Here is a 15,345-nt window from a genome sequence, read left to right on the forward strand (position 1 = left end):
GCAGAATTTCAAAGCAAACACACACAGAACCAAGACTACATCTTTTTGAAGATCAACAAGCAGCAGCTAGAAAATTATTTCAAATCCACTGTTGTTTAATTAAATTCATTCGCTAATGTATTTATTTTCACTGAGTTCAAGGATTCATCCTCCGTTCCGGGTGCTTGTTTTTTAACCAACATTCAAACAAATCATTATCTCTATAAAATAAACTCCCCTGGCAGTTCTTATTTTTTAAGAAAAAATTGTTCAAGTTCTGTCTATGATCATAGAGGTCAAGTTCTAGAGAAACAACCAGGTCAGCCACCAAATCAAAAGTTCACAAATATAGATGACATACCCAAATTACTGGTTTCAGAGTAGCAGCCCTGTTAGTCTGTATTCGCAAAAAGAAAAGCTATTACCGCTCTCCTGCTGGTAATAGCTCACCTTAAGTGATCAGTGTGTATGGTAACACCCATTGTTTCATGTTCTCTGTGTATATAAATCTCCACACTGTATTTTCCACTGAATGAATCTGATGAAGTGAGCTGTAGCTCAGGAAAGCTAATGCTCAAATAAATTTGTTAGTCTCTAAGGTGCCACAAGTACCCAAATTACTGCCATCGTCTGAAAATCCACACCGGAGCATGGGGAAATGTGTTCTAAATTATTATGCCATCCTCCCACCATCTAATATATTATCTAGCTTCCAAATCCATCCAATCTGTTGGTCTCTGTAGCATGGTTCCATAGGTATCTAATCCCCCTAGCTAGCTATCCAATCAATCTATTTAGCTTCCTGGAGCTCCAAATCTAAACAGCGTATCCATCTGTCCCACCAGTTCGTCTCTCGATCTATCTACCCAGCGTAGGAAATGAAGACCGCAAAGCCTTGCAGAAGGAGCAGAAGGGAGAAACGGTGGAATTAGATTAGATGTTTATTGACAGACATTCATTTTCATTCTTAAAAAGAAAAGGAGTACTTGTGGCACCTTAGAGACTAACAAATTTATTAGAGCATAAGCTTTCGTGAGCTACAGCTCACTTCATCGGATGCTGAATTGGAATTAATTTGCAAACTGGATACAATTAATTTAGGCTTGAATAGAGACTGGGAATGGATGAGTCATTACACAAAGTAAAACTATTTCCCCATGTTATTTCTCCCTCCCACCCCACCCCCCACTGTTCCTCAGATATTCTTGTTAACTGCTGGAATTAGCCTACCTTGCTTGTCACCATGAAAGGTTTTCCTCCTTTTCCCCCCCCTGCTGCTGGTGATGGCTTATCTTAAGTGATCACTAGCTCACGAAAGCTTATGCTCTAATAAATTTGTTAGTCTCTAAGGTGCCACAAGTACTCCTTTTCTATTTCCCCATGTTATTTCTCCCTCCCACCCCACCCCCCACTGTTCCTCAGATGTTCTTGTTAACTGCTGGAATTAGCCTACCTTGCTTGTCACCATGAAAGGTTTTCCTCCTTTCCCCCCCCTGCTGCTGGTGATGGCTTATCTTAAGTGATCACTCTCCTTACAGTGTGTATGATAAACCCATTGTTTCATGTTCTCTGTAAAAAGAAAAGGAGTACTTGTGGCACCTTAGAGACTAACAAATTTATTAGAGCATAAGCTTTCGTGAGCTACAGCTCACTTCATCGGATGCATTTTCATCTTAAGTGAGCTGTAGCTCACGAAAGCTTATGCTCTAATAAATTTGTTAGTCTCTAAGGTGCCACAAGTCCTCCTTTTCTTTTTGCGAATACAGACTAACACGGCTGCTACTCTGAAACATGTTCTCTGTGTGTGTATATAAATCTCTCCTCCGTTTTTTCCACCAAATGCATCCGATGAAGTGAGCTGTAGCTCACCAAAGCTTATGCTCTAATAAATTTGTTCGTCTCCACGGTGCCACGAGTCCTCCTTTTCTTTTGGCGGCTACAGACAAACACGGCTGCTGCTCTGCAATTTTCATTCTTGTGATTCACACGGGCTCTCGGCACATGCAGGGGCACCGGGCAGCCCAGCGATCACAGAGGCCCCGCTCTGAAGTGTCCGGCGGCGCTGGATTGTGCAACAAGCGGGAGGAGCCGAAGGCGACCGCCGCGAGCCATAAACAAAGCCACGTGTCTCCCCACGGATCCAGGGGCCGGGCTAAGGCCGCTCTTCCGGCAACAAAGAGCCCTCGGATAAATACCGCCGCGAGGACACGGCCACGGAGCTGGATCCGGAGCGGAGCGACGGTCGCACAAAATCCCCCAGCCCGGGACACCCCCGCCCCCTCCCCGGCGCGCCCCCTTCCAGGCTGCGCAGGGAGCGGGAAGGCTCCGGGGCAGCGCGCTCAGCCTCCCCGCGCCGCGATGCCTTTTCTGGGGCAGGACTGGAGGTCCCCGGGGCAGAACTGGGTGAAGACGGCGGACGGCTGGACCAGGTTCCTGGAGGAGAGACACAGCGGCTATGTCAGCGATCTCAACAGGTGCGGGGCACAAGGGGGGGTTGCACTAGAGGGAGGAGGGAGTTGGAAGCGCGGCCGTTGAGCGGGGGCTCGTTGCATTATGCTGGGGGGCGGGGGGGGGCTTAGCGGGGGCCAGGGGTCGCGGTCGTCGTCGACGTTGCGATGCCCCACAATGCATCCGATGAAGTGAGCTGTAGCCCACGAAAGCTTATGCTCTAATAAATTTGTTAGTCTCTAAGGTGCCACAAGTCCTCCTTTTCTTTCTGCAACGATTGGTGTTTTTTAATAAAAAAGCCTATTTGGCCCTTGGTGCCCCGCTGCGTGCGTGCAGTGCCTTTGTTTATGTTTGTGCGCGTCATTAGGAGAAGGAGGCTCGTTCTCCGAGCTAAAGCCCTGCAACAACATAAAGCAGAGAAGCAGAGAGGAAAGGAGCAGCTGGGCTGCATGGGTAGGGGATGACCCGATGCATCAGAAAGCTTCCTACCTCCAGATGGGGGTTACGCTTACCCGCGTGGTGTGTGAGTTCTGCTTTTTTTTTTAAAAATGGGTTGCCGTTGGAGAGACTAAACCAATACATTCCCAGACGAAGACTCAGCCTTTTGCTTTGTATTTTATCTTCTGCTTGTTAACTGGGAAAAAGAAAAGGAGTACCCGTGGCACCTCAGAGACTAACAAATTTATTAGAGCATAAGCTTTCGTGAGCTACAGCTCACTTCATTTCTTTTTGCGAATACAGACTAACAGGGCTGCTACTCTGAAACTTGTTAACTGGGGTTTCAGTAAAACTTGATTGTGTGTGTTTGATAAGCAGCGCTGTTTTTAGAAAGCTGCTGGAGTCTGTAATACCTTGTCAGGCTTCTTGAGTTCATTGCAACCGTCCCAGTGAGAGCTGGAGACCTTTTTTTTTTTTTTTTTTTTTTTTTTGAAACACCAGACTGAGATGCAAAAAGAAAAGGAGGACTTGTGGCACCTTAGAGACGAACAAATTTATTAGAGCATAAGCGTTCGTGAGCTACAGCTCACTTCATCGGATGCTGTAGCTCACGAAAGCTTAGAGATGAACAAATTTTATTAGAACATAAGCTTTCGTGAGCTACAGCTCACTTCATCGGATGCTGTAGCTTGCGAAAGCTTAGGGACGAACAAATTTATTGGAACATAAGCTTTCGTGAGCTACAGCATCCGATGAAGTGAGCTGTAGCTCACGAAAGCTTATGCTCTAATAAATTTATTAGTGTCTAAGGTGCCACAAGTCCTCCTTTTCTTTTTGCGAATACAGACTAACACGGCTGCTACTCTGAAACCAGACTGAGATGGTTTGGTTTGTTTTTTTGGTGGGTTTAGGCGCAACATCTCCTTTGGCCAGCAGGGGGAGCTCTTCAGAGAGGGGGGGAATCTAAATTATTCCACATTTGGCTGAGGAGCAGGAACTGGGTCTGGCAAAAGCTGGTCTTCCATTATGTCTGGTTAAAGTTGGCAGTGAGCCGTCAGATGTCCTAAGATGGCTTCACTCTGCGAGCCAGTCTTCCACTTTATTAGAGCCTTTGAAATGTTTTTGGATGAGTGTACTATACTAGCCTACAAGGAAAACTAGTGGAAAGTGTGGTTATTTGTGGGGTTTTAACCTCTGGAGCCCTCATCTGCTTATTGTTTGTAAGGCATCACCCCTTTATCTCTGCTTTAAAAAAAAAGGCTAGTTATTTAATCTGAGGATTAGTTATACAATCCTTTATTCTATAGTAGGCACTGTGGCAACTATGAATACAGAGTACAATTTAGAGCACTTGTACCACAGCAATTGAGTTACAAGCAATCTGTACTAATTTGAGTGGCTTCTGTAATTTCAGAACATACCATATTTAAAACCTGAAATTAAACAAAATGTGCAGATTCTAGTTTTAAACACTAGGGGCCTTTGTTTTGTTTTTGTAAGCATAACTGACGTAGGCTTGTTATGGCAGGCTCTCCTGGTTTATTGCTTTGGCATATCCTTGAACATGGGCCATTAAACAGAGATCTGCTTTTTGTTCACTAGATGCTCTGATGCATGAAGATGTCTAGTCACTTTTAACTCTAAAAGTAAAGAAACACGTTTTTATTTTATAGCCATAAATGTAAAGCTATTGAAGGGTTAGGATCTCTACTCCTTCTTAATGATCTGCTTAATGCCTATTTTCCTTCTAAATAGAGGGGAGAACTTTGGGCTCCCCACTTTAATTCTTCAAGATCTTCCTAACCTCTGATGTTTGCAGCCTTTGGCACTAGTGCCTTTTGTGCTCTGTCTGAGTGGGGAAGTTAAACTCCGTTACCACGATAGATAACACCAAGCAAAAGCAAGTAAGGATAGTGAGACACTGAGACATCTGGAGCTTATTTATCCTGGAAGGGTTGTCTCATATACAGCATCTCACTGTTTGTGAGGTCCTCTCCTAGTTGAATAATCAAGGTCCAGTTTTCAGAGTAGCAGCCGTGTTAGTCTGTATTTGCAAAAAGAAAAGGAGTACTTGTGGCACCTTAGAGACTAACAAATTTATTAGAGCATAAGCTTTCGTGAGCTACAGCTCACTTGGTCCAGCGTTATTTATAGGGTCATGTAGTCAGTCAGTGGATCATGCCACTCTAGAACCCAAGATCTGCTTGGGTCTTGGGCCTTTCCTTTAGCTACTAAATCAGGCATCCATGGATTTAAAGGAAAGGTTGATAATCCACAGCCAAATTCACTACTTAAGTAATTCCCATTCACTGGAATTGTACCTGCTCAGGGCTGAAATTGGATCCAGGGTACTTACTGGCTGGAAATTTTATCCCAGGGCTTTAAAGCCTCACCCCCTTTACAGCATAGACCTGGATCTGGAATCGTAAGACCTCTATTGTAATCAATTTTGGATTATGTGGTGCCATTCTGTGGAGCACTAGTGAGTCATCTGGTCTGCTGACGTTTCTGTGTTCCAGTAAAATAAGCATGTAAACAAAGACACAACTTCTGTTGAAAAGAGGGATTAGTAAGAGTCTGACTCTGGCTAAACACAGTGGGCCTAATTCTCTAGCTGCTACATGTGTGCACTTCCCATTCAGAGGTGCTTGTGTTCACCAGCTGCAGGACTTGGCCCAGTAAGTATATGGGCACTAGAGAGCTACTCCACTTCTCGCTGGCCACTCGTGTGTGTGGTTCTGCCTTCCTATGAGAGAGTGAACAGTAACTTGTGTCTGAGAGTGGGGTTGATCACATTTTTTTGATGTACTGTAATTTAGAACTATACATGGCAGCATCAAGAAGTAAGCCCTGATCTTGGTTCATTGAGGACTGTGTCAAAACTACCATTGACTTCAGTAGTGCAGGATTGTGCCCTTAACAAGTGCCACTTAAAATCTTCTGAATCACTGCCAAACTGCCCCTGGAGAACTTCCAGGGAACTGCCTTCCTCCCCACCCCCCCTTTTTCCAGAAGCAAACACTTCCTAAGGCTTCCCAGTTCCTGAGCTTAAGAAATATGATACCTCTGAAGCCATTAATTCTTCACAGATAATAAATATTCCTCTTGACTGGGTGGCTTGATTACGCTGCATTCAAAGAAAACATTGGAAGGCAGGCAGTTAAGCTGTTTACAGTGTTGAATAGGTTGTAGGCAGGAAGACTTTGTTGCTACTGTGGGATGATGACCAACTGGCTTTGAAACAAGTAATTGGGCAGACTCTTCTTGCAAGGCCAATTCTTGTATTTAAGGAGCACAGAGCGAGGATTGTGTAGGCCGATGACCTGGCCTGCAGATGAAACAATAACATGCATTCGCACACACTGTCGTGATGGAAACGACCAAAGATGACTTGAAGGAAACATGATCTTGCAGTGAATTGCAAAGGGAACATGATCTCTTTGCAGGGGTGGTTTTCATCATACTTTTTTTTTAACAAGCTTTTAAAAATAGTTTATAATCCAAAATTTATCAGATTGATATGTAAATAGGAAGAATGTCTGGATTGATAGACATAACTGCTGTTAACTGCAAAATAATTAGATTGGTGCTATTCTTAAATTCACTTTGAAAGAAAAGGTCTGATCCAGTTAACAACAGTTCCTCTTTAAGATTCATCTAGTCCAGTATCCTCTCTCTGATAGTGACCAGACCAGATGCTTGGCAGGAAGGTGCAAGTAAGTAGTAGATTGGCGGGGCTGTAAATCTGCCCCATGCACTAGGTCTCATCCACTAATGGTGTAATAAAGGTTTTAGATAATGGAGTCATCAGTAAGTTCACAGTCAGGGTTGTTGAGATTTAAGTTTTAAATCTGAACTGAGATCCCTCTCTCACAGTTTAATTATTTGAATTTAATCTCTGAATCTGGCACAGTAATTCATCATAGGACAATTACAGGTTCTGTGGAATTTGTTTTTAGTAAAGCTTTGACTTTTGCGCAGGAATTTTCTCAGTGTTCCCTTCTTGATATTTTATTCTAGCATTCTCTCACTTTTCTTTTAGTTCCTCTAGTTAAACAACCACAGTTACCACAAAATCCAAACTTCATACACACCTGCCTCCATCTCTAACATCAACCACTTTTAACCTTCGAAAACCAAGTGCCTAGAGAAGTATTTTCCTAATTCAGAACATCCTAATTGAGCTGCACTGGTAATACCCAGCGGAACTGCAAGTTCCGTCAGCTGTTTGTTTTCCGATGCTGCCAGCCTGACTCACTAGCTCCACTCCTTACAGAGGTAGGAAGCCAGGGAGGCAAGCTAGACAGCAGAGGACATAGAGGTGGGCTCCCAGAGAGGTGCTACTGTAGGGGGCCATATGGATTAAAGTGGTTGTGGGGAGCAAGTAGAGTGAACGGGAAGGTAGAGAAGAAAGTGAATATATGTGGGGAGCCACCAGTTATCCCTCCTTATACCCCATTAATACCTCCATGTCCCCAGGGTCTGGAGGAGGTCTTCATTCTCTCTAGCTCTAGTCCCAGTCTCGTGGACCCACTTATGCATGAGACCAGAACACGCCTCGTGTGGCTTACTACAGGAAAACGCTGCTTCAGGAGCAGAGTCATTAACTCTATACAGTATTAGTCAGATGACTAAGAACTAGACTTCAGAATGTCAGAGTAAGGATCTGTCATTGTAATTTGTCTGCACCACCCTACACTCTGTGTCACTGCAGAAAAGCTGGTTTCAGAGTAGCAGCCGTGTTAGTCTATATTCGCAAAAAGAAAAGGAGTACTTGTGGCACCTTAGAGACTAACAAATTTATTAGAGCGTAAGCATCCGATGAAGTGAGCTGTAGCTCACGAAAGCTTATGCTCTAATAAATTTGTTAGTCTCTAAGGTGCCACAAGTACTCCTTTTCTTTTTGCAGAAAAGCTGATAACTATCCTTCCGTACATTACTGGGATACGCTGTCTTTTGTTAATTATGTATTCTTTGTCTACAGTTGCTTTTGAGCAAGCTGATCTCTTTAAGTTACTTTGTTTTGCAACAGAGAGAGGGGGGAGAAAAATTCTATCTTTAGTGGGGCTTTTCCTTTTTATTTATCTAGTATCTGATATTTTAAAAACGTTATTTAAAAACTGGAACAAATAAACAGCACACAAGTGCCCAGCTAAGGTTAAAGGTGAGCTTGGTAGGAAGGGAAACAGATTAACTATTTAACATCATGCCAAAAAAGATGCTTATGTGCACACATCTCAGACAGGAAGCTCTCAATGCAGTGTACAAAGCAGTAGATTGGAGCATTTTTTTGAGCCCCAGGAGTGTACTTTACAGGCCCACATAAGTGAAACTGAAGCCAGTGATGATAAAACCGAAAACACAGAACCAGACTTTCAAGCCAGGCCCCTCCAATACAGAGCTCCTTCTACTTTCTTCCTCCAGGCTCTTAGAAAGGAGGACACTCTTTCTCCTCCCTCCCTCCCCCCCCACTTCTGTTGCCAACCCTAGAGTCCCCTGATGTGATGCTCCTTTTGCTGTCCTCTAGCCACCTGATTCCTGCCAGGATGTGTGGGTCTCTGCTACTCTCCCCATTGCCCGCAACCCTCCCATTATATAAATGGCTCCAGTGCAGTGTCCCCTCCACTGCTGCTGCTCACAGCTCTCCCTAGCAGCAAAAACATATGCTGCCTTTCCCTGCGCTCCACAGGTCTCTGAACAACAGCAGTGAAACTGACCAGAGTCTTCTCAGTTTCACTCTACAGCTTGGCAGTACTTATTTAGAGCTGGGCAAACATCACCGGGCTTTGGTTCAAGCTCTTAGAGTTAGTGAGTCTTTTTCCACTGACTTCAGTGAGTTTGGGATTATACTCTTAAAAGGAAAAAGTGCTCTAGGTCCCTTTGCCAGATATTATACATTCAAACAAAAAGAAATGCCCAGCTTTTCCAAATGCAGGAAGAGGAAAAATAAACTCTGGCCACAGATCCCAACCCTTCATACATATCACCCACTTGTCTACAGACTTGGGAAGACAGCCACCAAAACATGAATCGGGGTTGTGTTATCTTTGTAATCATAAAAGTTATGGGTTTTTTTGTTTTTGTTTGTTTTTTTTTTTAATTAAAGCTTAGTTTTCTCCCCAGCCCTTCCACTAATTGGCAGGAAACGCTTTTTACTCACACCTAGATAGTGAATTCTTCAAGCATTCTGATTATACACCTTCATAAGTGTGCATTGTGCCTTATGACAGGTTTCAGAGTAGCAGCTGTGTTAGTCTGTATTTGCAAAAAGAAAAGGAGTACTTGTGGCACCTTAGAGACTAACACATTTATTTGAGCATAAGCTTTAATGAGCTCAAATAAATGTGTTAGTCTCTAAGGTGCCATAAGTACTCCTTTTTTTTTTTTATTGTGCTTTATAAATCCAAGCATACCCCTGCCGGAAGGAGTTGCAATCTAAGTTAGATGGAGCATATGGTAGGAATTGATGACATCAGACAAGCAGGCAGAGGTAAAAGGAAGGACAAGGGTGCTCTATTATAAGGTCATGAAGTTGATTGTGTAACATGCTTTGGGCATGCTCCTATTCACTATAATTATGAATATAATCCAGCACAAGAATTAGGTGGGTGAGGTATTTGAATGTTTTATGGAAAAAGAAGTCTTCATTATTCGACTCTAAAACTGCTTATAGTTTTTTTTTTGTTTGTTTTTTGTTTTTTTTTTAAATAGAACAGCACTAGAATGAGCTGTTTAACAGCAAACAAACTTGGGTTCCTGGAATCAGATACATGGAAAGAGTAAAATTATAGTTCTCACAGTAAAAAGTTCCCCAGACCACAGAATAAACAGACTCTCTTGCCTTGTGTCATTCACAGTTACTGCAAAAAGGAGGATTACAACAAGGAGAATCTCTTCAACAGCATGAACTATGATGTTGCTGCCAAGAAGAGAAAGAAGGACCTGCTGAATAACAAGACAAAGATTCAGTGTAAGGCAGCAAATGGGGGACTTTTAAAACCAAAGTTGCTTGAGGAGGATTATAAAAAACACACACATGTCTCAAAGTGCATGAGACACTTCCAAAAGTCTCTTGAGTCTCTGCACCCATGTTTGACCTAAGTAGAGAACTTGGATACATTTTAATATGAAGATATATGCCTGTGTTAATCCCTTCTCCAAGTGTTTGTACTTGTTTTGTTCAAATTTTTGTCATTTGTATTTGGCAGAGGGAGAGTAATTTTTTCCTATGGTACATTCAAGTGAACTAGTTCCAGTTTTGTTTTGTTTTTTTCCTCCTGTAGACTTCCTTGCGTACAACAGATTGAATGTATTCTCCTTTCCTCATGCGCATTTAAAATCCATTTATGTTAATGGAGGTTCCAAGCCTGAGTGTGAATTCTGATCCTACCTCTGCTATGCAAAATGCATGCAAAATTAAATCTAGGATTCAGACTCGCTCTCAATAGAGGACGCTTTGAACTCTTTTATATGCACAGTTAAGGCCCCATCTCTGTTGGCTTTATGTGGATGGATCCATGGTATTTTGCACAGACACAAAAGTCTGTGTGGATCTGATTGCAGGATTTATACCTATTTAATGCATGTGAAGGCTACAAACATCAACATACACAGAGAGAAAGTGAAATAGGTTCTGATTCTCACTGTATTATTGGCTTACCATGCAACCCCCAGAATCTTTTCAACAGCTGATGTGAGACTTTAGTGCAGGGATTGGCAACCTTTGGCATACAGCCCGTCAGGGAAATCCCCTGGCGGGCTGGGACGGTTTGTTTACCTGCAGCGTCCATAGGTTTGGCTGATCTCAGCTCCCACTGGCCACGGTTTGCCGTTCCAGGCCAATGGGGGCTGTAGGAAGCGGCAGCCAGCACATCCCTCAACCCACGCCGTTTTCCGCAGCCCCTGTTGGCCTGGAACGGCGAATCACGGTCAGTGGGAGTTGCGATCGGCCGAACCTGCAGACACTGCAGGTGAACAAACCGTCCCGGCCCGCCAGCGGATTTCCCTGACTGGCTATGTGCCAGAGGTTGCTGATCCCTGCTTTAGTCCTTGATATGATTGTAGTCAAATGTGCAATGTGAACAAGTTGTTACTGTGACAGCCTTTGGCCAGATATGACCTTAGTCACTGACTTAAATGGAGTGATTCAGGATCTGCACTTTGTGTACATGTGTAACTTTTGTTTCCAGACTTGAGTGCATATATATTTGCATTCAGTTTCCTCTCTGTGGAAATCAAGTGTGTGTTTCTGGGAGCGGAGAGAAGTGCGGGAACTTTTCATCTCTTATAATGTTAGTTGGTAAATGGCCACTGTGTAATACACTGAATGTCCTAGTTCAGTGAGGTGAATGGGATGGGAGAGAGCTGCGTGGGTTCCTATCTCTTGGATCGGCTATTTGTATAGCGGGAGATCTTTCTGCAAGGTTGGGTTAACAATACAGCAGCGTGATATGTGTTTGGGGGGGAAGGTGGTGGTGTCACACTATGGAGGAGAGGAAAGGTGTTTATAACTCCTCTTATTCAGAAGACTGAAAGGGAAGCTTTTGGGAAGAGACCTCACACAAAACATGGAATGTTTCAGGCCCAAAGGAGATTTTTGTTTTTCTGTTTTAGAAAGGGTCATGCAAGTGATGAAAGCAGTTTCTAATGGAACTACCTATATAATTCTAACTCTAGCACTCGCTGTTATAAACACTGTAGTGACTGTTAGTCTAGTGTCTTGTGACACATTAATCCAAACTCTGTAACTGAGGTAATGAGTAATTAATGAAATCAATAACAAACTCTGGCTGTCAGCACGCTTGTTGTCAGGGAGCAAAGAAAACAAAGGGCTATAGTATATTTACAGCATATAGATTAAATATTGACAGTCTTGGACTGTGTCACTGAAACACAAACCTTTTCTAGGATCCTGGCTGTTGCCTTAAATAAATGAATGGAAACAAAGCAATTCATTGATGGTCTGATTCTGATCTTTGTTACACTGGTGTAAATCAGAAGCAACTCCACAAGGGTCAGTGGAGTAGTATCGAACTGTTGAGGGTAGAACTGGGCTTCATCTTTCTGCAAAGTTAGGTTTTTATTATATATAAAATAAGTGACAAAAATCTGTCTTTGTCCGCACAGATTTCCATCAAGAAAAATGGATTTATGTCCACAAGGGAAGCACAAAAGAAGTAAGTACCCACTGTTTTATTTCCCCCATACCATCTGTCCAAACAGTGTTATTTATGGGGCCAAATCCTCAGGTGGTGCAAATCAGCATAGCTCCATTGAAATAAATGGAGCTGTGCTAATTTATACCACCTGAGAATCCGTCCTATGATTACATATTGCAGTAGTGACTACAAGCCCCAATTAGGGCTACATTGGGCTAGACTCTGTACATATTTAAAACAAAAAGATGGCATTGTTTGTTTGCTTCTACCAAAATCTAGTGGTAAACTAAGTGGCGACACAACTGCAGGCTTTCCCACCGTTAAGTCCTAGCAGGAAAAGCACTGCAGTTCAGCACAGCAGTTCAATTGTGTGTATAGAGAGGAGCAGCTGTAAGAAACCACATTGTACGTAAGCCCTTCATGTTGAGCCCTAGGAATGTATTACTTTTCCCGTTTTGTGAAATTATTGAAAGAGATCAAATTGAACTATTTGGAGGTCATGGATAGGGCTCAGTTCTCTTCTCAGAAACAGTCATAACTCCCATTGGGCTGCATTCTCTGGGGACATAGTCACAATTCCATTGAAGTCATTGGAGATGTGCCCACTTACACAGGCAGTGAGTTTGTTCTGTAGCATGCCCCCATATGTATGTTAAGATGCTATGCTGGCCTGGACCACATACACCCAGGACTCTCTTCAGACTACTGTACAACAAAACATGATGCAGCTTTGTTCTTTTTCACTCTCAGCGTCATGGTTACTGCACCTTGGGAGAAGCTTTTAACAGACTTGACTTCTCAAATGCTATCCTAGACTCCAGACGGTTCAACTATGTTGTAAGGGTGAGTATAAGGCCATAATTTCACTATAACTTCTAGCGCGGAGACAAGTTGCTTAACTTAGCTGAGAACAAATTCTGCACTGGAAAAGATCTGCAAGACTATACTGTGGTCTCCATGAGTGCAGGAGGGAAGCTTTAAGAACTAGTTAATGAAGCATTTTCTGATGCGTGGAAAGGAGGGTCCATCTGTTAGAAATTGCGGCATGGGCAGGATAGATCACACACAGCCTTCCTTCAGATCCAGTGAAAATGGGGGCTAGCGTGGGGGCACGGAACAAGGTCTACACTTCCTCCAGATTTCCTGATCAAACTGTCTATTTTGAAACTTCTTAGGTGTTAAGTCTGTATGTGACTGGGATGGAGGCAGTGTTTGCTTAAAGTAAAGTTATTGCCATCTGTTCAGTGGCCTCTCTGAAATGAGATGGCCATCTCAGCTGTGTTGCTAATGAACAGGTCTCTGTCACAAGCTGATAAATAAGGTAGCAGTTTTCTTGGCAGTCTCAGCAGAGTGGCCAGGTGTGCAATAGTTACAGGAACTGCCTACATACTTGCTTCTGGAGGTGGTCTGTTCAGCTCATGGTTGAAGCACTCGGGCAGGGAACTGTGGAAGAACTTTGTAATGTTGATGATTGTGCTGTATCTGCTCTTGGAGAGTTTCACGGTTGCCAATCCGGCCCCTTACTGAAAACTAAATTCAGGTTCTGGTTGATGTAACTCCACCTTTTGGTGTAGGCTACAGAGTATGAGATGTTTCAGAGTAGCAGCTGTTAGTCTGAATCCACAAAAAGAACAGGAGTACTTGTGGCACCTTAGAATCCTGGGCATCGCAGAGGGCCCACGGTTCCCCTGCATGGTGCATTTGAAATGCAGGTGAAGGTTAGTTCCCTGAATGCCATGGACACTAAACCTGCAGTGACACACTATGGGATGGAAGAAGTTTGAGAGTGAGGTGTATAGGATCCTGGCTACAAACTGTGTGAGGAAGCAGAGCTGCTATTACAGCCCCATATGTTATGGCAGCTTCAGCAGACCAGCTGTTCTGTTGCCCTTGCATTGCCTCTTATTTGATCAAAGGGGGATAACTTAGCCCCAAGCTTCTGTGTAGGTTCCCCATGCCAAGCCCTCTTACTCTGGCTTTTCACAGAAGACCAAGAGTTCATCTCACATTTTCAGCATTCAAAGGGTGTCACTTTTAGTCCATAATTCTGTGTCCAGTAACCTGTTTATGCATATTATCTACAAATGGATCTGTAATTTCAGAATACGCTCACTGAGACTGAGAATTCTATCAGCTAGTTTTTAATGGCAAAAAGGCAGCTAGAAAATCTGTTTAAAAATTCAAGGTTGTCTATAAACAGCTCCTTTTCACATTTCATCAGCAGTTAATCACTGGGGGAGCACCAGCTGTTAGGTTTTAGATTCTAGTGCAGAGTTTTTGCTGGCATGTTGCTCTTCCCCAGTGAGTCAAATGTTACAAAAGAGTCGGCCAAAAAGATGATACCCATTAGGCTAGCCTTGGATCCCTCACCAGTTGTCTAGTCAGATGTAGGTCAGGCATACCAAACGTCCAATCAAAACCTTGCAGTGTAGAGCAGAGGTGTCTTTGTTACTCAAATCACCATGCAGTTAACCTCTTGCTGCCCAGTGGGGTCACTGTTAATTGCATGAAACTTAATTTAGTGCCCCCACCCCCGTTTTTTTTCCTGTCCTCTTTAACTCATTTTATAATCAACCCCTCTGTGCTACCCTTCATGTAGTATGTTACCCATCACCCACCTGTGTAATGAAGGGTTTAAGTGGCATTTCTTTTTAAACACCAATTATGGAACTAGTTAAGCTATTGTGCAAGCTACCATGAATTGGGTCAAATGCAATTTCTAGACTCATGGCAGACTTTTATGGCCACTCCTCCAACATAATCATAATCTTTCATTGCCTGGATGTTGGACATGGTAGTCTCTTGAGATTTTTAAGAGAGGATGTTCAAATAGCTTCTTAAATGTAGATTGGAATAGGGATGGGAAGTTGATCTGATGTCTTTCCCCTGCCACGCTCTTTCACTTGTGTTGATGACTGATGATGGGCAGGGGAGTAAGGGAATCGCTTCTCAGCTCCTGCTGCCCATCACGTCCCTTGTTACACACTTATGATTCATCGCTGAAAGTTCAGATATTGTCTTCTAAAGCTTCCATGCAAGTGGAAAAACTCTGGTACAGTGAGTATTCCAGGTGGTGTCTAATGCTGTATATCTCACATTACATGCAGCTTTGTACCCTTTGATTAAGGTAAGCTCCAGAGGCAATCTTGGTAGGCAGAGCTACTGATGAGCCATTCATGAAGCACCCTCAGCTTGATTTTTTTTTTTTCCCCAGAGGGGCTGAGCACCTGCCACTCCTGCTGACTTGAGTTGCCATCGTGTGTGCTCAGTAGTTCTGAAAATCAAGTCCCATATGTGGGACACAAACTTCCTAAATGATGAT

The 15,345-nt window shown here is 43.3% G+C and overlaps 1 protein-coding gene and 1 long non-coding RNA gene across 2 annotated transcripts in view; one reads left to right on the forward strand and one right to left on the reverse strand.

Annotated features, from left to right (window-relative positions):
* LOC119850440 overlaps nt 1-1,459 on the reverse strand; it is a 44,818-nt gene extending 43,359 nt beyond the window's left edge. Inside the window, exon 1 of the long non-coding RNA XR_006278658.1 lies at nt 1,433-1,459. This is a non-coding gene — a long non-coding RNA (uncharacterized LOC119850440). The remainder of the gene's footprint in view (nt 1-1,432) is intronic.
* Nucleotides 1,460-2,042: 583 nt separating this feature from the next.
* The window catches only part of FBXO32 (F-box protein 32), a 35,492-nt gene continuing 22,189 nt past the window's right edge, over nt 2,043-15,345 (forward strand). Inside the window, exons 1-4 of the mRNA XM_038388406.2 lie at nt 2,043-2,453; nt 9,723-9,835; nt 11,992-12,041; nt 12,774-12,866. Of these exons, the coding sequence (XP_038244334.1) occupies nt 2,338-2,453; nt 9,723-9,835; nt 11,992-12,041; nt 12,774-12,866 (372 nt within the window). The 5' untranslated portion in view covers nt 2,043-2,337. The remainder of the gene's footprint in view (nt 2,454-9,722; nt 9,836-11,991; nt 12,042-12,773; nt 12,867-15,345) is intronic.

This window comes from Dermochelys coriacea, chromosome 2, assembly GCF_009764565.3.
Source record: "Dermochelys coriacea isolate rDerCor1 chromosome 2, rDerCor1.pri.v4, whole genome shotgun sequence".
Taxonomy (NCBI): domain Eukaryota; kingdom Metazoa; phylum Chordata; order Testudines; family Dermochelyidae; genus Dermochelys; species Dermochelys coriacea.